The 22,108-nt window shown below is 34.6% G+C and overlaps 1 protein-coding gene across 1 annotated transcript in view; it reads left to right on the top strand.

The window, feature by feature from the left end:
* LOC134853488 (uncharacterized) overlaps nt 1-20,686 on the top strand; it is a 142,630-nt gene extending 121,944 nt beyond the window's left edge. Inside the window, exons 4-5 of the mRNA XM_063869488.1 lie at nt 19,937-20,037; nt 20,490-20,686. Coding sequence (XP_063725558.1) covers nt 19,937-20,037; nt 20,490-20,686 — 298 coding nt within the window. The remainder of the gene's footprint in view (nt 1-19,936; nt 20,038-20,489) is intronic.
* Nucleotides 20,687-22,108: the final 1,422 nt, after the last annotated feature.

A 22,108-nucleotide genomic window follows, 5' to 3' on the forward strand; every position in this document is an offset into this window, starting at 1 on the left:
TGCAAATCTCTTTCGTGTGGTGCAAGGAAATGAAAGGTTAGTGAAAAGATTTGTAAGCGTTCTTTAAAACTTTCGTATGCTTGTGTGTGTGTTAGTGCTTCTGAAATAATGTGATCAAACTTTCGGTCGAAGATGTTTAGTGTAAATACATATGGTGTCTTGATGAAAAATTTCTCGGTGATTTGTGGATTAGCGAAGCGATCGTCGTCTAAGAATTGATCTTGGTTAGCTCTGATGATGTTGTGATCGTAGTATTCTAGTGTATATTCATTAGCTCTTGGTGCAGTGTGTATTTTTAGTGATTTTTCATATCCAACGTAAGTAAACTGTCTAGCGGTTAGTGGTGTAGTTAGTCGATATAGCATGTCTTTGTTTCGTTCTATATCGATGGAAGTGTTGGATAAAGGTAAGCAAAGAGGGTTAGTGAAATGATAGTATGAGGTCCAAGAGAGAGTGGGCATTAAAACGTATTCATCTACAAAGTTGCGTGTTTCGTTAGCGTCGTGAGGGGTGTTTAAGGTGTATTGTGGAAATGAGGGTAAAGTGATAGCTAAAAATTCTTTAGTGTTAGTATGCTGGGGGTGGTTGATGTATTCACGGGCTGTTCCTGGTTTTGCTGGGAAAGGATGGTTGGGGAATTTTCTTTTAAAAGTGCGGTAAGCTCTATTAGTGTTTAGTGAAGATATAGTGGATGTGGATGATGGTGTTAATGATTCAGTATAATTTGAAGAGGGTGTAGGGGGATTGGATGAATTTGTAGTGGAAGAGATTTGGTTTATGGTCGGGGTGTTAAGGTGGTAGGATTGTTGTTGGAGGGTAATAAAATTATCTAGCTCTGGGGAGATTCGGGGTGTGTCTGGAGAATGAGATGATTGGTCAGAATGGTATGAGGAGTAGGTTGGGGTAACTTGGGAAGCATAAGAGGGTGTGGGAGTGATTGGGTCAGGGTAATTTGACAATATGGGTTGAAAAGGAGGTTGAGAAAAATTAGAAGGGTTATGAAAATTATTGGATGGTGAGGGTTCTGAGTCGGCAAATTCATCGGGGGTTTCAATATTCGGGTTATTTAGCTGTGAGATGGAGTATAAAACTGAAATATGTGAGTTAGTGTCGGAATTCATGCCTGAAGTTACCTTGCTAGATGGAAAATCGGGTGGCGGAAAAGCAAAAAGTGGTATGATTGGGATTGGGGAGGTAAGGTTGGTTGGATGGGAATTTGATCGGTGTAGTGATCCAAGTTGGCGGCTCATCGTGGGCTAAAAAAATTATTATTTTGAGATTGAAAAGCGGTGGTATGGGGCTGTTCAATAATTTGTTCATAAGTATTATCATCTTGTGATTGATGTGTCATTATATGTTGGACGGGACTTTGCGATGCATTGAGTCGAAAATTTGGATTATGTGTGATTGCTAAATTTCGAAAATTACGTGGGACTAGGGATAGTGGATGGTTATGTGGTAGGGGTGGTAATTGTGGTGCCGTTGGCTGTGTGTCGACATTGTTATGTTCTTCGTCGTATGTATTTTGTCGTGTTGCTATTTTTGTGTTATATTCTTTTATTTGTGCGTCTAAAAGAATTTTGTTTATAGATGTGGTAAAAATTCCAAAAAAATCCTGCAAAGAGTATGCGTGCTACGCTTGCTTGTCTGTTTACTTGTGTGTGTATAGCACATGTGTTGTAGATTCCTTTCAAAAGTGAGAAAAGAAATCCAATAAAGTTAAACATTGCGTATAAAATAGTCAATTTTTCTAAGATGTAGTAGGGCCATCCTAGAAAATCGAGGATCTCATTCTTGAGTGTAACAAAGCTAAAAATATTAATTGGTGATATATCTTGGGGACGGTATTTTTCGCCGTTTAGGTATATATAATCTTTAATGTCTTTAAAATATCCGCTATAGTCTTGTGTGTAGATATCGGCAAAACCTGCGGTTTCTGCAAGTTTGCGTAAATTTTGGTCTATTGATTGTCTTTGTATAGTATCCATTTGTGTTAATAATTCTTGGAATTGTTGTGTTCTAATGTGATGTTGAATATCTGATTTTGAATATATTCCTATTGATTGTAAGTCTATATTTGGGTTTCGAGCAATAGCGCGAATGCTTTCTGGTGAAAATTTTTTGAGTGATTGCATTAATGTGGGATATGGAGTGAGAAGATAATATTTATTTTCATCAGGGTTTAGTTGTACTACATTGTGGCTATTTTCTGATCCACATGGGACTGCGGTATCCCAAAAATAGGTTCTTCGTGAAAGTGTATCCACGAAATGTACTTTATTCTTATAAAAGATAGGTATTCTTTTATAACAACGTTTATCTTCAAAAACGTATAGTGGTGATACTTTTTTGGTACAAGTATAAAACCATAAGATGTTTCCTTCGTAGTCTAAAAAATTTGATCTATTTCCTGATAATAAGTATCCTGCGTAGGGTATTTTTAATACTGCTAGTGCAAGTGATTGTAATATTTGTGTTCTTTCTAATTCGCATAGTTGGTGTAGTGTTTCTAATTCGGAGAGTGACATTTCTTGAAAAATGCGGCTAATTGTATAGTCTAGTTTCATATCCAAATGAATATCATAGTGGATATTACCGAAATATGTAGTATTCATTAGTGATAATTCTTGTAAGCGTGTGCTTCTGGTGTCATAAGGTTTTAGATGTCCACCAGGTTGTCCGTTGCTTTTTTCAAAATTAACTGGTATATAGGATGTTCCTTCGTTTAGAGGATGACCTGTGGCATATGGGTCGATTTTTACTTTGCCAGTGGTCATGTCGAATCCTTTTTCGTATTCAACTAATATTTCAGAGTATTGTGTTTTGTGAAGTGGATTCCTGTATTTACATGCGAGTTCTGTTTCTTGATATATTTGAAAACGTGTCAATTTATTTTCTATATTGTCAATGTTTCTAAAATTAGAACTTCGTTTTCGTGATGGATGGACTTGTTCATAAGGAATTGATTGTATGAAATATTTTTCGTGAAATTTTATCATACGAGCATGTATTTTTGCTACTTGAAATGTTGTACATGTATCTTCGGGGAACCAAACAATTGTTGCTTGTGTTCTTGTTGTAGGGTCGCAATATCCTTGATCATTTTTACAAGGTAGTCGGATTCCTTGATAGATCATTGTATTATCAGATAAATCTCGTGTGAGTTGTATTTTTTCGAGTTGTATTTTCCAATCGAAAAACATTATTTCTTGGTATCCTTTATTTTTCGTGTCTGCTTTGCAGTTTGATGGGTTATTTATACCAATGTGTGGTATCCAATGTTTATCATGTAGGTCATAGGTTAATCGTCCGTGTGCGCCGTTATACGGGTATTTGTCGTCTAGTTTTATATGTCCTTGGTGTCTTTCAAGTTGTGATTGATGTACGGAGTCTGAAAAAACTTGAAAGTTAACTAACTTTCTTGCGGAGTTTTTATTTTGTGTGATGTTTAGTCTAAGTAATTCATTCTTACAATCGTCGGGATTGAGATGTAAAAGACGTTCTATATTACTTTGATAGAATGATTCATGGTCAAGTCGGTTTTTGTTGCCGTTGGAGACTTGGGAACAATGTACTTTCTTTTCGGAAAATGTCGCTGTGAATTTATAACCTGTAACTGTTGTTGCTCGGGCTTTTGAATAGAGTGTTGCTATTACATTTGTAGTTTCTATAGCTTGTGGTTCTGTTTCACATTGTGATACTTGATTTATTGCATATTTGTGTAGTGTTTTTTGTTCATTTTCTTCGTAATCGTAATGTGTTACTAATAAATCTTGTGGTCCTGTACGGGGGGAAGGGTTTATGTTTTGATTTGAGGTTACTAGAAAAAGGAGTTGGAAAAAATTTAATAATTTTAGAATATACATGTGTATGATAATCCTGAATATGGGTTATAAAATGTAATGTAACCAATTGTGTTTTTGGTATATCTGTCGTATTTATATATTACTTCAGTAGTTATAAACGGTGGTGGTAGTGATTGAGCTGTTATGTTGGGTGGGTTTAATGGGTAGGGATGTTGTGTAATATTGTTTAATTTAACTGTGATTTCAAACTTTAATTGTAAACTGTTTTGTTGGAGTATTTGAATATTGTGATCACGGATATCGTTGTGAATATCTTGGCGATATTGTAATCTATTAAGTGCCCAGTTATGAAGGCGGTTACTTTCTTGATGTTGTCCAAATAATGGTGGAGGTGCTGTGAATGTATTCCAATCTAATCTTAAAGGAATATTTGTTAATGATTGTTCTCGGTATCTTGCGTCGAGGTTGTTTGGAAAAGTTAAGTTAAAAGGTGGCGGTGAGATTTGACTAATTGATGGTGTTGATGGGAGTGATAATGTTTCGGGTAGTGATGAAGATGTTGTATCTGTAGAGATGTCTATGGGGTCATTGACTAAATTTGGTTCACCTTGTGTGAATGAATGTGTAGTCCAATATGGCAGTCGTGATGTTAGGTTTGGGGGGTTAAAAGGATTTTCTCGTGCTTGTTCAGATGTTGGTGTTGAGCCTAAGTAATCTGAGGGTAGACTTGAAGTGCTTCGTTGTGAAAAAAGTGTAGGAGTTTCTGGTGTGGTACCAGTGGTGTTTTCTGGAGTGGTTTGTGATGGTGATTGAGGTATTTCGAAATGAACTCGGGGAGTTTGTAAATTTCTATTTCGTCGAGGATGTATAATTTGTCTATTTATTTCTGTTGTGTTTTGGTTTTGACTAAGGTTTCGTATTCTACTCAGTTCTTGTGGTAGTGTTGGGTAAAGATTATATGTTGGTTCACTTAGAGATGCTTGTCGTTGAACTGGTTCTAGTGGTTCAGATAAACGAGCGTGCCGTTCTTCAAAAGTGTATGGATTATCTTGAAAAGAAATTCGTGTAGATGTTTGAGGATTTTGAGTAGTTGAAGGTGGTGTTGGGTTATCTTGGGATGATGTCGGTGAAGACTGACTTTGTGACTGTTGGGTAGCAATTTTTGATAGTTTTTTGAATTATTACTTTAGTGAGAAAATTTGTGTTTATTATAATATTCTTCCGAAAAAATAATTAGGAAAATTGTTGCTAGGGCAAATGTGATGATTGCTTTCTTTATACATTTACATATGGTCAAAATGAGGGATGATAAAAATGTTATGAAAATTACAAACAATAAAAAAATATCAGTTCTACTGAAAATTGTTCGTATCATTTAGACAAGTTGTTGAAATCGTACCTGTGGATATATTCAAGGGTTTTGGAAAGTTGAAGGAATAGTTCAAGAGTAGTGTAGAAAATTAAAAAAAAGTTACAAAAAATGATTAGGATTATTAGAAAAGATTCAAGTATATCAAAAAGAAATATTATAAAGGCTTCAAGTATTGAAAAAAAAATGTTTAAAATTTATAAGTATTTGAATAACTGTTTGAGAGAAGAGCATTTAAGAAATGATCTCTTGGTCGAATATTTTTTGCTGTTTGAGGCGATTTTCTAGTGTGGTCGGATTATTTATTAGTTTTTTGACAAGTGGGTTGAGTTTTGTAAAAATTGTTGGGGGCAATTTTCATGGTGATCGGGAGGTCGTCTTTTTCTTTATTTTTGTTTGTCAAATGATCCGGGGTATGGTGAGATTTTTATGCTTTAGGCTAATTAAAATCTTCATTTTGTTACTTTAGGCTAAGTTATCAAATTTGTTTTGGGGGTATTCGTGGTCTGAGTTGGGGAAATATTGTTGATCTTTGGGTTATTAGATAAGGGAGGGGTACGGTATTATGGTGATATTTATTTTAGTTGTCAAGTTAGAGTGGTTTGCTTATTTTTGACCTGGAGGTTGTAAAGTTATAGTTAGAGATGTGCCTGGAGTTCTAGATTATTCGTCTAATTGATTCTTAGTTTGAGTTAGAGAAAGTGGCGGATTGGATGAATCCTATTGGTCTATTTTGAACTAGAATTATTGCGTACTTGTGAGCATGTTATTTTGAAAAATGGAAATGAAAAATGTTACGGAGGTTTCAAGATTGTGAAGTATAAAGTCTTAAAATTACTTTTTAAATTCTACTTTCTTTAATATTTTAGATTGGGGGATGAACATTTTGTAGTTTTTACGTGGTTGATTTCAGAGTCTTGTTGTTTTTCTATGTTCTGATTTGTCTATTTCTTCTTGGGGTATTATTTGTTCTGTCATTTTTCTATTTTTTCTGTGCTTTTGGGATTCTTTATAGTCTAGATTTTTTGTAGTGTTTTTGGTAGCTGTTGGTTTTGTGTTTTGATTTTCGGTGGGGGTATCATTTTGTTCTGTATTTTTCAGATGTGGTTCGTTTTGAACTATTTTTAATCCTGTGAAGGAATATAATTGGGTTAATTCGCGGAGTGCGTATTCTTTTGGGTAGTAAGGTAATAGGTTGTTTCGGTGCTGAACGATTTCTTTTTTATTGGGGTCGGTAAGTTTATATGTGACATCAGTGGGTCTTGCAATTATTTGGTAGGGTCCTTTTCGGAGGGGTTGTAATTTTTTAGAAATTCCTTTTTGAGTATTAAAATTAGGTATGAGAACAAATGTTCCAATTTTTAAATCGGAAGCTGGTGTAAAACGTGAATTGATTTGTTCGTTTATGTTTTGTCTTTGTAATAACTTTTTTGTTATTTTTTGGTAAATTTCATTGTGTTTCTTATCTCTATTTAAAATCCATTCGGTGTGTGTACCGGAGGCTAATTTAAGAATTTGTGGGTGATGAAAATGATCTTCATCGTGTGTATGTAAAGGTAGGTTATAACAAATTGAATCTTTATTTGGTTGACAATAACCTTGTGCGTTTTTATGGGAATTTGCTGTAAACATTATTGGTTTGCGTGGCTTTTGGTTAAAAACCATTTCGTATGGTGACATTCCTAGTGTTGTCGTAATTTGTGAGTTATATGCTAAGGGAAATAATTTTACATCTGCTGACCATTCGGTATATTTTGTATCATTTCCGTTGATGATACATCTAAGATATTCTTGTAGTGAACGGTTCATACCTTCGACTAAGCCGTTTGTCCAAGGTGCATGAGATGTACGTGGTTTGTGTTTAATGTTGTATAAATGACATAGTGTTATTATTTCATTATTTATGAATTCTGTACCATTGTCTGTGACTAAAATTTCTGGTAGTCCAAATTTTGCTATCCAGTGTTCATAAAGTGTTGTATATGCGTAATAAGCATTACAATGTGGTACTGGGTTAAGTGCTACATAGTGTGTGAATGCGTCAACAATTACCATAATGTAGGAGTTTCCTTCTGATGAGGGTGAAATTGGGCCTTTAGTATCAAATGAGATACGGTGATTAAAGTACAGACTTTGTCCTTTAAAATCTTGTTTTTGTGCTATTTGTTTTTGATTTGGGTAAGGTTTATTTAGTTGACATACTATACAATCATTGCATAGTACTTTTGTCCAGATTGGTGCATTTGGGAAGTAAAAATTTTGTATAAAATTTGAATATGTTTTTTCTGATCCAGAGTGTCCTTTAATATTTTGTGTATGTGAAATATTAAAAGCGATGAGAATCATACTTAAAGGAAGACAGGGGACTATGGATTCGTTTAAGTTGTATTCTAAAAGGTCTGTAGTTTCATTAATTGTTGTGTTGTTAAATTTACGAAAGTATCGGAGGAGTGTTTTGTTTCCTAGAATGGTTGAATCTGCTTTGACAGGTTTAGTTTTATATTTGTGCCATGATTTTAGTTGTCGAATTATTGGGTCAAGATTTTGGTATTGTTTTAGTGTTGAAATTGTAATTGTTTCTGTTGGAGGGAGAAAAATGTTTTCAATTTCGAATTTAGATAAGGGTATTGTATCTAATGGGTCATGAAGGTCAAAAACTTGATTTATTGTGTATTTTGAATCATTTGTTTGTGGTCCTGATAAATTTATTTTATCAGTTAAATTTTCTTTTTCTATTAGTGGAAAATGGTCTTTTTTAGTTTGGTGTTGTTTTGTTCGTTTTTGTTGGGTGTTATTTTTTATCCATTGGGAATATGGAATTGGTTTAAAAGTTGATGTTCCAAGTAGGTCAACTTCATAATGATTATTTTGACAATCTAAATAAAGTGGGAAATGTTGTAAATTATTTATTTGTGATTGTTCAATATCAGTTTTCACTGCATATTTGCATTCTAATCGGGGTGATGTTTCGTTTTCTGCAAGGTAGAATTTTATGTTTTTGGGTATTTCAACTGTCGTTTTTCGTGTAAGTAATTCAGGTGGTGTATTTCGACTTAAGGTGTCTGGTAATGCAAGATTTTTTCCTGCAGTCCAAACTATATGTAAGTTTGGAAATTTCATTAGAATTAATTGAAATCTGTAAACTCGGTGGTTTGGATTAGACTTTTGTGTAAAAAGAAAAATGATTGGTTTGTGATCTGTGAATAGAACTGTGGGATGTTTTGATCCAAGTATCAGAAATTCATATTCTGTCAGTGTATATATTATGGCTGTACATTCTCTCATTAGAGTTGAGAGTCGTAGCTCTGCTTGAGTGAATAATCGGGAATTTGCTGATATCAGGTTCATTTTATTTGTACCATTATGTGATTGTAATAGTGCTGCGCCGATGCCAAAGTTCGAAGCATCGCACATTGCATAAAATGGTTGATCAGGGTCTGGAATTGTGTTTGAAATTTGTTCAGTTAAAAGTTTCTTTATTTCTTCGAATCGTGCTTGATGTTCTGTATTCCATTCAAAATTATTTTGTTGTCTAAGGATGTTGTAAAATGGTCGTAGATATAATTGCATTTTATAAACATATTTACTTAAAAAGTTTAACATTCCAAGGAATTCTTGGATTTTCTTTTTATTTGTTGGTGGTTGAAGTCTTTGAATAGCGTCAATGCGTGATTTCAGTGGAGTGATTGTTTTTCTTTCTATGTTATGTCCTAAGAATTTAACTCTTGTCAAAAAGAAGTGTGATTTATCGGGTGCTGCCTTCAGATTTTCGTTCTGAAGTATTTGGTGATATTTTTCTAAAACATTGAACATTTCGTCTTTTGTTTGTGATTGCATAAAAACATCGTCTAGATAGGTGATTGCGTTTTTCTTGAGTATTAGTGGTCTAAAAATTTTGCTCATAAAAGCTGAAAATGCTGCTGGTCCTATGGATATTCCATAGAATAAGCGGTTAAATTCATATTGTTGGTTTCCGATAACAAATTGTGTTAAACGTCGTGATTGTTCATCTAGTGGCATTTGATTGTATGCACTATTCATGTCGGCGGTTGTGAAGTATTTGCCATTTATTTTTGTTAAAATAACTTGTATTGGTTCGATGGGCCAATTACATTTTGATTCATCTATGAGTGAATTGAGGTATCTAGCGTCGAGAACGATTTTTAATGATTCTCCTTTAGCTAGAATGATAACGGGGTTGATGAATGTGTTGCCTTTTGGTTGTTCTTCTTTATTAACTGGTGATATAATATTGTACTGTTCTAAAATATCGAGTAATCTGTTTACTTTATCATGTAAGTGAATTGGTACTTTACTTGCTCTCTGTTTTTTGAAAACTGCGTCTGGTTTTAATGGGAGATGTAGTGATGAACTGATTTTGCCAACATCGAATTTTGATGTTGCATAGACTGATGAATATTTAATTAGCTGTTTGGCTAACTTTTCGAATTCGTCTTGTGTTATTTGTGAATGTTGGAAATTAAACATTGTTAAAAATTTCTGTTGGTCCTCTGTGTAGTTACTTATGTTGAATGTAGGTTTGAAATATGGAGTTTTTGTGAAATAATCCGTATTTCTGTTTTCGCTACTTATTATATTATTTATAGATAATTCTTCATTAAGAATTGTAGATTGGCAAATATCCAGTAATTGGAGTATATTATTTACGCGATAGGCTTTTTCGTGTATTGGTGATATTGTAGCGTTGGTTTCACAATATCCTAAAAGTCCTAAAGGTAATGTTACTTGGTAAGGTGTGTTGTTATAAACATGTAAAGAAATAATATCTGAATTCGAATTTTTCAAATATTTTATTGAAGAGATTGTGATTTTGAAAAATTTATGAATAGGTTTGAATTCAAAATCTGACATATAAAATTTTTGTTTGTTTTGTTCTTTATCATATTGGTGAACTTGTTTGATTGAAAAATTATAGATGTTTCCTGATAGTGGTTTCAAGTGTTTTCTTTGTTGGTTAAATATCGGATAGAATTTTGAAAAGAATGGTGGTTGTTTATTTAATCTTTGAAAAAATGTTAAGGATGTTTCTTTTGTTTTTGTATATTTATCTTTGATTAATATTTTACTATTTAGGATGTTAATTGTTGGTATATACTTCGAAATAAATGGTATTCCAATGATATTATATTTAATATCAGTGATATGGAATATTTGTTTAAATGGCTTATTTAAAATTTTGCTTTGTTCCATTGTTCTGGTGGGGAGGAGAAATAATTGAATTTTTCCGTAGTTTATCAATGTTGATCCTTGTGCTGTTGCTAGCTTACTAGAGGTTTCAAGAGGTGTTAGCTTTGGGTGTAAAGTTTTTATTTCATTCCATGTGGGAATGTTTATTATGTTTGATTCTGCTCCTGAATCAATTAAAAAATCGATTTCAAGGTCTGGTGGTTGAAATTTTTTGTTTCTTGGGCTTTCTAAGAGAAATGGTATTGTCCAGATTTTTTCTTTGGGTTGTTCTTTTTGTATATTTTGGTAGATGTGGTTTGTATTCAAGCATTTTGTTTTGACATTTTGATTGGGTTGTTCTGTAGTATTTTTTGCATTTGTTTCTTGCGTTGTTGGTGTGGAATTTATGGGTGTAATGTAATAATTTTGAAGAAATTCTGATTGATTTTCATATATGTGTGATGAAAAAGGTTGTTCATAAATGACAGATTCATAGTCATTTTCGACTTTTATCATATTGATAGAAAGAGTGTTTTCTGTATCACTTTCTGAATCTGATGATGTACAATTTATTTGATTGAGTTGTAACGTATCAGTTACTGTGTCATCAATACCTGGGGGGTCTGATGTTGTTTCTGGGTTAGCTTGTACTTGATTGATTTGTCTTTGATGTTTAGGTGTACTGCTTCTATGACGATTATTAGAGTTATTATAGTGATTATTATTCCGGTGTGGTGATTGGGAATAATTTCTATAACGGTTATTATAACTTGAATGTCGGTTTTGTGAATTATTTCGCGATCTATTTTGATAATTGCTGTTTGGTCTGTTATAGTTCGATCTATTATATGAATTATTCCTTGATCGATTGTTCGGGTAATTCTGGTTTCGGTTGTTTGAATAACTTCTATTTCGATTATAGGAGTAGTTTCTATTCCTATTGTATGATGAATTTCGTGATTGGTTGTTTGGATAGTAATTATTTCTTGATTGGGAATTAGATCTAGAAACAAATCGTTGTGTATTTGAATTTGATCTGGAGTAGTTATTTCTACTATTTGGTCTATTGTAGTGATTTTGTGATGAATTTTGCGTGTTTCTTCGTTCTGGTGATCTTCCTCTATAACTTGAGTTATATGGGGATTGATTTCTTGTATAACTTGTATTGTTCGGAAGTGGCTTTCCTGAACTGTTGTTGCTGTATACATTTTTGTTTGGTAGATTTTGATCTTTTTTCATGTATTGATAGAATGATTTATTTGGTTCTTTGTATTTTTGAGGTTTATTTTGACTATCTTGCTGTTTTTGTCTACATTCGGAAATACTATGTCCGTATCGTCGGCAATAATTACACCATTTTTTGAAAGATGGTTTGCCTTTAAAGTTTGGGTTCTTTTCGTAAATATTAAGTATTTCAGTGATTTTTTCGACGAGGTCTGTCTCTGATTCCTGTATATTGTTTATATTAGTGGAAGTCGTTTCAATTTTGTTAACGTATTGTAATTTCAGATTTTCCGTTTCTTCTAGTTTCATCGTGATTTCTGCTTGTTCTAGTTTGTCTACTAGTTTTCTAAAATCTAAATCGGGTTCTCGAATTGAAGAAGGATGGGATGCTCTCTTTTTTATTGCTATTTTCCTTAATTGTGGTGTTAAGGTCATCATTAAGATTTCTGTCATCTTTGTGTTTTTATAGTCGTGTGTATTTAGTGAATATGCTTTTCGAACTAGTGTTTCGATTCTTACTGCTAACTGTTTGATGGTTTCGTTTGGTAATCTGCGAATTTCATTACATAAAACTCTTTGTTGTTGTTTGTTTCTTTCAGAGTCAAACATTTTTGAAAATTCTTGTGTAAACCTTTTCCAGTTTGATTTTATTTCTAGAGGTAGTACTGAAAACCATTTTTGGGCTGCGCCATCTAAGGTTGTTTGTATCAACGCTGTGCGTCGATGTATCCAGTTTTGATGTAGTGGCGTATTAATTGGTTCAGGTCCAATGTTTAAAATCAGGTTTGCTGTTACTGCATTTAAATAATCTTCTACAGAGTATTCAGGGTCTGTTCCTGTGAAAACCATTAAAGGTTTGTTTGATGTTATTGATGATCCACCCATTAGGAATGGATTCATTGTCATTTGTAATGATTCTGCTGCATTTGGCATTTGAGAAAAATTTGAAAGTTGGTTTCTTGTTATTTCATGTTGTTGAAGATAATATGGGAGTGGTATTTCATTTTGCATTTGTGATGGTTGATACGAGTGTGCAGTCATTGGATTTTGTTGTTGGATTGGTTGAAAAGATTGTGTATTAATTAGATTTTGGTTGTTGAATTGGTTGTTGATGTTGTGCATCTATTGGTTGTGGAGAAAAATTTCTATGATTTGTACGTGTTCTCTGTATTCCTTGTCTACGATATTCTTGAGTATTTGGTGCAAATATATCTGGTTGTAAGAAATCATCATCTGAGGATAAATAATCCATTTGATAAGATGTTTGTTTTTTATTTTTATTTTGTTGAAAAAATGGGTAATTTTCACTGCGATCCTGTGGAGGATTTGGTTGAAAATTTTTGGAATTATATTGGGCCGTTGGGTTATCCCAGTTTCGAGGTTTTGTATATTGATTAAAATTTCTTTGTGGTTGATAATTTGTTTTTGACGGATGTGTATAATTATAATTATGGTCTGCAAAGTTGTTTCTAGTGAATGTTTTGCGTGTTTTTGATGGTATTGTCATGGGTCTATATGTTTGGTAATCCATATGTGAATATTTTGGAGCAACCGAAGGTTTAACGGTTGATTGTAAGGTTACTTGTGTTTGTGAAAGATTTGTATTTCTTGGTGTTGTTAAATTCGGGCGTATTGGTGAAATACTTTGTTGTGTAGTTGTTGTGTGTACAATTTCTTCTCTTATGAAGTGTGATGGTGTCTGTATATCTTGTTGAGTAAGATTCCTAGTTCCATTGAGGTTTTCGTTGTGTATGACTGTAGAGTTTAAACTATTATTTTGTGTATCGGGTAAAAATGTATTATAATTTAATGGTGTTGCATCAATTGTTAATGGTATTACTCTTACATAATCTCTTATGTAAGATATTGTACCTATTGCTTGACTTGAGATTGATTGTGGAAAGTTTATAAATGCGGGATGAGACCATTCGGGGTCCCAAACATAATCTGATTGTTCTGTGATGGCGGTATCATCGTTCGAATTTTGGGGTCTAAAATTTTTTCTTGCTTGTGCAATTAAATCAATATTGTGTGTGAAATAATCTATTATGAACCATGCCAAAATTTTTTGTAAATCGTGTTTGGTATGTTGTGAAACGTCGTCTTTCGTGAAATTTTCTTTAATGATGTTTAAATAACTAGAGAGTAGTGTGATTTCATGTCGTACTCTTAAATGTTTAGATGTTTCTGTCGGTGAGACATTTGTTAATGGGAGTTCATTTTCTAATATCGAAATATAACTATATATTATTGCGAAAACTTCATTGGTGAAAATGGAGTTTGCTCTTTGTGAGTTATGGTATTGGATGCTTTTTATATATTCTGAAAAAACTTTTGAAAATTCTAAGTCAAGATCGTGTGTTTGAATAGTATATGTTCTATTATTATGTTTTGGGGAAGTGAATTCTATAGAGTAGATTCCATACTGTTGTGTTATGTTGCATATATCTTTTAGATAGTGATCTATGATTTGTCTTTTGATTTTTACATCGGGGAACTCTGTTTTACATGGACTGATTCCGGGTTCAAATAAATTTACGAGTAAATTTTGACAAAATATGTGTTGTCCTCTATCAGTATCTGCATCTACTATAAAAGGAAAGATTTCATCATCATCTGGAGTTTCGTCACCTGGGGTGTGCGTTGAACTCATTTTTCCGTTCGATGACTGTTAATATGTAATTATTAATGTGTCGAATTGGTTGATTCCAATTGTATAGATGTACTGGTTTGTGTTTATACTGCTTTTTTATTCTTCTTTTTCCTCTTTGTGATGAATTTGAAGTTGTTTCTGAGTCAGAAAAATATAATTGATCGTGAAGTGGGCAATTTTTATCTATTGATTCTTTTAGTTTGTAAAGTTCGTCTAAACTGTTGGTTTCTGATTCTGAAAATGCGTTTCGATTTTTTGAAAATCTTTTTCGTGTTATTTGTCTTTGTTTAGTTATTATTTTCCTCTTTAGTGTTTGTCGTTTTGTGCGAATGTATCCAACTGTTTGTGTATGAGGTGTGATTACAAGGTCGTATTTTTTGTTATCTATTTCACAATTGTGTAAAACGATTGTTTGTTTATTTCCTAGGTTTTTAAATGACATAAGGTTTAGGATGACGGATGCAAAAAGTTGTTAAGTGAATTCTAATTACTTAAACTGTTAGTCCTTACGATTTTTTGGTTAGCTTAACCTGGGTCTATTTGTTCAGGGTTGGAGAGAAAAGTATATCGATTCCGAAGAATGATTTTTACTTTCTCGTGACTAGTATAAGCTAAGGTGTTAACTTACTTAATCTTACTTAGGGGTAGTGATTGTGTTCAAGGGTTGGAGAATAGTAAATCGATCCACAAGGTTCAGGTATAATTAGAACGCGAGTAGTTCGTTAGATACTATTTTAAACTTACTAAGTCTAAGATTTATCCTGGGTCTGGTAAGAGGGGGGGTCAAGTGAAGGATGAATAACCGAAGTTCTTCACTGTTTATCCTAATTTGAATGATTAGTTTTGTTTAAAAATTTCTATTAGTCCTGGGTTTTTAGAAAGGGTTGGATAGTGAATCGACGTTTGAGGTCGTTAGACACTAATTAAGTGGGTGGGGGAGAACAAAGTTGTTCTGTTTGATCCAAGGATAAGCCTTGACGATCAAGTTTGAAATTTAATTAAGTAGAAAATGATTTAAGATCCAAGGATAAGCCTTGATGATCTGATTTTAAATTAAGTGACTTTAAGTTTTAATAAAGTTTTAAATTTGTGTAAAGGAAAGATTTAGTGTTTTATGATGTTAGTGAGTTGATGATTGCTGTTATGTTTTAGGTGATGAAGCTGGAACAACAGGATGATTTATGATTACTAACCATTTATTGTCATGCTACTAATTTTTATTTTTATTTTCCAATAAATATTTTTCAAACATGTTTTGTATAATACTGCAGAGTTTTAGGAAAACGATCTTAGATCTTTTTATCAATCGTTATTGTATATTAATAATTTTGTTTAGCGCCTGAAATGATTTTGAAGAGTAACTTCAAGGTTTTATGTTTGCAAATGGAAATCTAAATTCATTGCAAGTAATATTCGAAATATAAAAGTTTGTTCTGGCTTTTGCCGAACTATCATATAACTATACGGCAAGTTTCTACTTTGTCGTATGTCGTCTTTGGTTCGAGGTCTTCTTCCAATTCCGGGTAGTTCTGTTATGGTTCGGAATATTGGCTCTGATCTATTGAGTCGGAGAGACATTTCAATTAAATTATTGTCGTATAACATTTTGTAAATGTTTTTGTCTAATTTCTAATCTATTTTGGTTAATTCTAATCTAGTAAGGTCTTGTTCGAGACTTATGGTCGCACCAGATGAGTTAGGACTGGAGTGTATAACTCATAGAGTAATTTCGGATAGGGTACACCGTCTGCTCGTCACGCTATCTTATTTTCGGCCGGATAGATTCGTGCAACTTCTTAGTCTAATACCGATCCTAATCTTACTCTTATACTATCTAGTCTCAGGTTGTTTAACTAGTCTCTGCTAGGCTCAATAGATCTAGGGTATACTGGTTTATTGCGGCTGCTGAAGTGCTCGGGAGAGTCCAACTAATTTCTAAGTTAAATTCAAATCTCTCTGGTGCTGAAATTACAAGTAACTTCAGCACTTACAAATAAGTGGGTTGTTAGTTAGATGGATCATGATTGGTTAATATTAAATACTTTACATTGGTAAAACATTTAATTTATCCAATCATAAAATATAGTTTAGATCAGGTTCCATATTACAAAACACTACAAAACAAAAAAACCTCAATTATTGCTCAATCAATCGAATAGCGTACTTACCGCTGGTACTACTGATGATTTTTGCTTTCTTTTTTTAATGTGAAGATGACAAAAATTTTAGTCAACAAATCAGACAATTATCTTTTTGTACCCCTATAAAAGTAACAAAAAACTCTGATTGAGACAGTTTAGTGTAGTAAGGTGACATCTAATATTACCTTTTTCAGTTTTTGCTATGTTTGCTTCTTCAAAATCTGCTGCAATTATCCATTTCTGGCCCAATTGTTGCTTAAGCTTGAAAAATTAGCGCTCAATAAAATCAATTATTTTCTAGAAAATTCCCGAAATTCAATTAACTATTTTGGATTTTTCAACTGCACTAGTATTAAAGATAATTTGCGATGTATGTGTAGAGATAGATTTTAGTAGACCGACGAACAGAGCAAACACAAAATTATCAATTGATCTCTGCTTCCAAATTTTTCGCGCAAATCATGCTTCAACTTTTTGATGATTGACAAAAAAACCTTCATGAATATTCAGTGATCAAATGCTTTAGCTGTATCTATTTACTTTCATGCTGTAACCAAATGCTAATAAAAATTGTACATTTGCTTTTTTTTCTTGTACATAATCTAAATATGATAAATCAGATTCGCTTCCATAGATTTGTAAGAAATATATACGGATTTTTATTCGCTTTTGTCAAGTTTATCGATTAAATGATATTTTTGATGTCTTTTTGAAGAGAGAGAGAGAGAGGACTGAGAGACAGACCGCGATCGAGATGTTAATACAGTTGAAATTAACGAACATTAAAAGACTAAACTTTTCATAACATTATTTTAAGCTCAGTAGCATGATGTTTTGACTGTAGTTTAAAAAGAAGTAAGATGATTGTAACAATTTTTTCTCTTTTTGGAATTTTTTCATTATGATCACCAATGTTAACCGACAAAGTCACAACACAAACAAAGATAGGCGGTTGCTGTGCAAGTGTCACCGAATACCGAATGTTTCGACATCAACCTTGGAATTGTACAAAAAGTGTTTTTTTTTCTTCAACAAAGTGTCTATATTAGTGCTTGGTGACCAAAAGTTTTAAAAGCGCTAAGACAATTAGTGAATCGGACATAATTTTTAACATATGTTTTCAAAAATGAATGACAAACAGAATCTTTTCAGCACAAAAACTTTCCTAGCTTTTTAGAAATATTTTGATGCTAAGGAAGCGCTAGTAGAAGCTCACTAACTACATTTTTTTCAGTAAAACCAAATTTTTAGCCTAATTATCCTAAAATGAACAAAACTGGACCACTCTTTTTTGCTCGAAATTAGACTACAACTTAAAAAATTTTACAGCTCTTAACACATCCCAACATTTTTTTGTTTTCTGATTTTGCATGGAAAACAAGAAAAAACATGCAAAACAAAGAACTAAATTAAGTCCGAATATAAATTTGCTCCCATTTTCAAAGGCCAGAATATTTAATTAACTGATGCCGTCTGAAATAATAGAGTTACTGTCATATCAGGTGGATAGTTTTTCTTGAACCAATAACACACAAATAAAAGAAGTTGAACTCAAACTTATACTCAATCAATACTTTAACTCAAACTTATACTGTATCAAACTTATACTGTATGAAGTTTAACTTATACTGTAATAAGTTTGACTCAAATGTATACGGTGTCAGCTCCTAATGACAAATTACATAGGTTTTTTCAAATGAGAAATAAAAATGAATTCATCCTGCATCGATCATATGATAATGAACCTCTAGAGTAATCTTATCACCTGCAAGTTTCTCAACAAATTTTAATTGTCCCTTGTTCATTTTGTACGTACAGGCACTGTCACTCAGTAACAGATTTAGATAGGGGGCGTGGGACGCCCCGTTATCTCTGGGACTCGACCGGCTGCCGACCCGAAGGGTCCTTCCTTTGAACTGTTTTTAGATACCCATTCTTGGCTGACTCACCATAAATTTTTTTAAAGGGGCTTTTGGAGTCAATTTATCCGAAATTTGAGGGGGCAGCACGCGCCGAAAAAACACAATTGATTGATCAAAAGTTTCCAATTAAGCCTTGAAACCTATAAAATGCTTTCTTAGCCTGTTTTTTGAAAAATTTGACAGAGCTCAGAAAAAATCAATTTGGTCGACTTAAAAAAATAGGTAGACAAAAAGCTGTCAGTAAACACGCACTTTTTGTCGAATAGGTGATAAATTACAGTAGTGACCCTCTGGGAAGTTATGATCCTTCTAGTTGTCCTCATGAAACCCCCACTAGCTTCGCTGAAAACAGGATTTTCTAGCTATGATACGACTAACCATCTAATGGGTTACTGCTACAATCGATGCCTTGTCCAATGAAGTTCACCATTTCAGCAGTTACTCGATCATGTCCTTCTTGTTCGTCCAAAACTGAATAAAATTTATCAGAGCCACTACAATGGAACAAATTAACAATTTCAATCATAAAATCAAGGAACATTGATCATTGGTTAACAGAGACGTTCAAAGTTTTTCGAAAATCTAAGTACCGGGGAGCCCATTAACTTGAAATGACAACGAAAATGTTTTTTTTTTCGATTTCTAGATCTCAACCATAATCTATACTATAAAAGCATAAAAACAGAGAAATTTCTAGTGCAAAACAATCTGTATTTTTTCTGACTTAAGGTACCCGAAACAAGCTCTTGCAGCCCAATGGCGTCCTCCCAATCTATAGTTTTGTAAATGAGTGAATAAAGAACCGTGTGATTATAATGATATTATTAGTTTGGAAACAACTTGTTTTTATGATTATTATTATTATCAGCTCGGCCTATGTAGGTTGGTTCAGTAGATTTTAACACGCGCCGCCTACTGAGGTTCAGGTGCTCAGTTTATGTTTTGTCCGTTTCTTCCAAAATTCGGTATGTTTCCATTTTCTCGACTAAAGTTTGTCATGATTTTTCTCATGTCTCGACCTCTCAAACGTTTCTTTTTTGTACAACCCAGCATAGAAAGGTTCCTTTTATCTCGACCAAAAATGGGTATACTTTTCTGCCTTGGTCTCAACTAGAATCTGCTTCTCGACTGCATACTTTCAGCCGAATACTGCGCCTCGCGACATTCAAAGTCGGAAAAAGTTGAGCAACTTGACCTGGTTACCTTCACGCCTCTGCCTGTTCTAGGTTAAAAAGTTTTTCATAACTTTTCATAAGAACTATATGCCATCCCGCGCGTGATCTTCACTGAATTAGAGATCATTTCGCATCTATACAAGAAGTGTTACTTGAGAATTGACTAAGTCTTGACGGGAGCATTGAGTTTTGACGAGAGTCCTGTCTATAAGTGATCATGATGAGGGTACAAGGGGGTTTTAACGTAAAGTAAGAATCATTTAAAAAAATAATTTAGGTGCTAATTATTGATCCAATTTACACAGTTCTAAAACATACCAACTGCATGAAGTTGAAGTGGATTGACGTCCAAGTAATGCACGTAAATTCAATGCTTTCCCCCAATGGAGCAAGCATCTGACTGACTAATGAGAGCAGATCTTTTTATCAAAATTGAATAAAACCTTTTAATCTTTTCAGCTGGGGCTATTTCAATATGAGGAAGTTGACACGTCTAAAACAAAGATCTGTTTTCAGATTGAAGTTGGAAAATCAACAGAAAAGAGCAGAAATGCGAAACTGTCAGACCCGAATTGCAGAAGCATTAGTAAGGACCCTAAGCTTCACATAGTTGAGAACAAAAGAAGCGAACATTCTTGATTGATAACATTTGGCTAAGATACTTGAGTGGTAACTTCTGGGTTGGTACTCTTGAGCGGTAATGAAGGTTCGGAATTTCTTGAGTGTTTTGTTTTTCTGATCATGGCTGATCGTTTCTGGAAGTCAGTGCCAGCGGCACTAAAGAAGCCGAGACTTGATGAAATGTAACAGCCGCTAACGGATCTGGATGACTCTCAAGTGGATGAGCGGATGGCTGTGATGTTGATAGCCATCTTGCTACTAGAGTATCAAGGAGAGTCGTTAATGGAGACGCGTTTGATATGGGGCTAAACGTGCGACGGAATCTAGAACCATGAATAGACCAGATAGCTGTCGTGGAGAACTAAAGGAGGCTTGAGGGGTTTTGGTTTAGCAAGAAGTTCCGGCTTGAGCAACACCACTGATTATTCCTCTTCCCACTCGGCCAAATATGAACATGGAAAGTCGAATGACCGCCGTAAGCACAAACATGATTTGGGAGCAGCAGCCGGAGGCAATTTACCCGGACACTGCCAGGCCGATGAGGGACCTGGAGAGGGTTCAGTGCGAATGGAATCAAGCTATTCCTGAGAGGGTTCAATTGAGATCCGAGCTGGAGTAAGTTCAGAAACTACAACAGGAAGCCGCCACCAGATATCAATTGAAATCCGAGCTGAAGCAAGTCCAGAAACTATGTCAGGAAGCAGCCAAAAGCAAGGATCGAAAGATGAAGACGCAGTTGAATCTCTGATTACGCGTTCAAGAACCGAGTCGAAATTGAAGGTTGACGAGGCGCTCAGAGCAACTGGCCATTCCAACCTCGATAGAATTGCTCAAGTGAAAATGAGTGAAGACCTAGAGAAAAAGATCTCTCCAGAGCTCATATCAACTTGTGAATTCTGGATTCGAGGCAAACCAAGCTGCAGTCAGTGCATGTAGCTCTGCCTGTATTGACGCCCACTTCGACTAGCGGTAGCCAAGGCAGCGCGGGTACATCACGTCTCAAGGAATTGTAAGAGAAACTACAGGAGAGGACGTTCGAAAGCCCAGCGTCAGAAGAGACACCCGCTACCTGGAGGATAGACCCGGTGGTTGGTGCCATCATTTCTAACTACAAGAAAGATTTTAACGCAGCATTTAAGGTATCACAGACATAATAGGGAAAATTGGACGAGCGCCCAGTGGAGAGAAGATCAGCGTTTCACGATGCAGCCCGGGCTGCTTATCTGACGGAGCCGAGAGGTGCTGACTCGATTTCTGCTTTCACAAGAAATGCTAGAGGTAAGGAAAATACACACAGTCATGATGCTGATGGTTTCAAAAAATGTTTCTAGAGCGAGTCTCAGAAATTGCCCCGATTTTCAGACAAAATAAGCTGCTAATACAAGAAATGAGATTTTGACGTTATACACAGTGCCGTATAACATGGAGCTGGAAGACAATGGGCTGAACATGAACGAAAGGGTGCGTCAACCAGCAGCGCGGTATTTGAGGTCCAGCAATCCAGCATTTTGCCCTTACGGTTACTGGTCACTGCGGATGCATGCTCGACTGATGGTATTCATTTTGACCAACTAAAGGGCACATAGTGGCTAAATAAAGATTTTCAGCGAAACTTAGACACTCCAGGATTGGACTAGGTAGAAACGGAATGGCGTTATTTACGTTTGGCTCACCGCCGAAGCCTCTTTTTCCCCAGCCATGCCCGTTGAAGCCAGATTAGGGGAAAGAAGGAACTCGAAGGACAGCTCAGCGAGCAGCAAAAGCAGTCATCAAGGCTCTACATCCCACTAGAGTGAAACCAGAGGCTCATTGACTACACAGAGCTTGGTGGTGTCATAAGTCGTAGTGGCGAAGCGTGGTAACGAGAAGAGAACATCGGATCAATTTCAGTAGGGTTCGCGTAAAGCCAGAAACCGGGAGCAAATAATGAACCTGGATTTGCAGGAATTGGCATTCAGGCAAGAAGAGACGGAGGCCTTGCAACTCAAGAACTTGTCTCATGAGGACTTA

This window comes from Symsagittifera roscoffensis, chromosome 8 (assembly GCF_963678635.1).
Source record: "Symsagittifera roscoffensis chromosome 8, txSymRosc1.1, whole genome shotgun sequence".
NCBI lineage: Eukaryota > Metazoa > Xenacoelomorpha > Acoela > Convolutidae > Symsagittifera > Symsagittifera roscoffensis.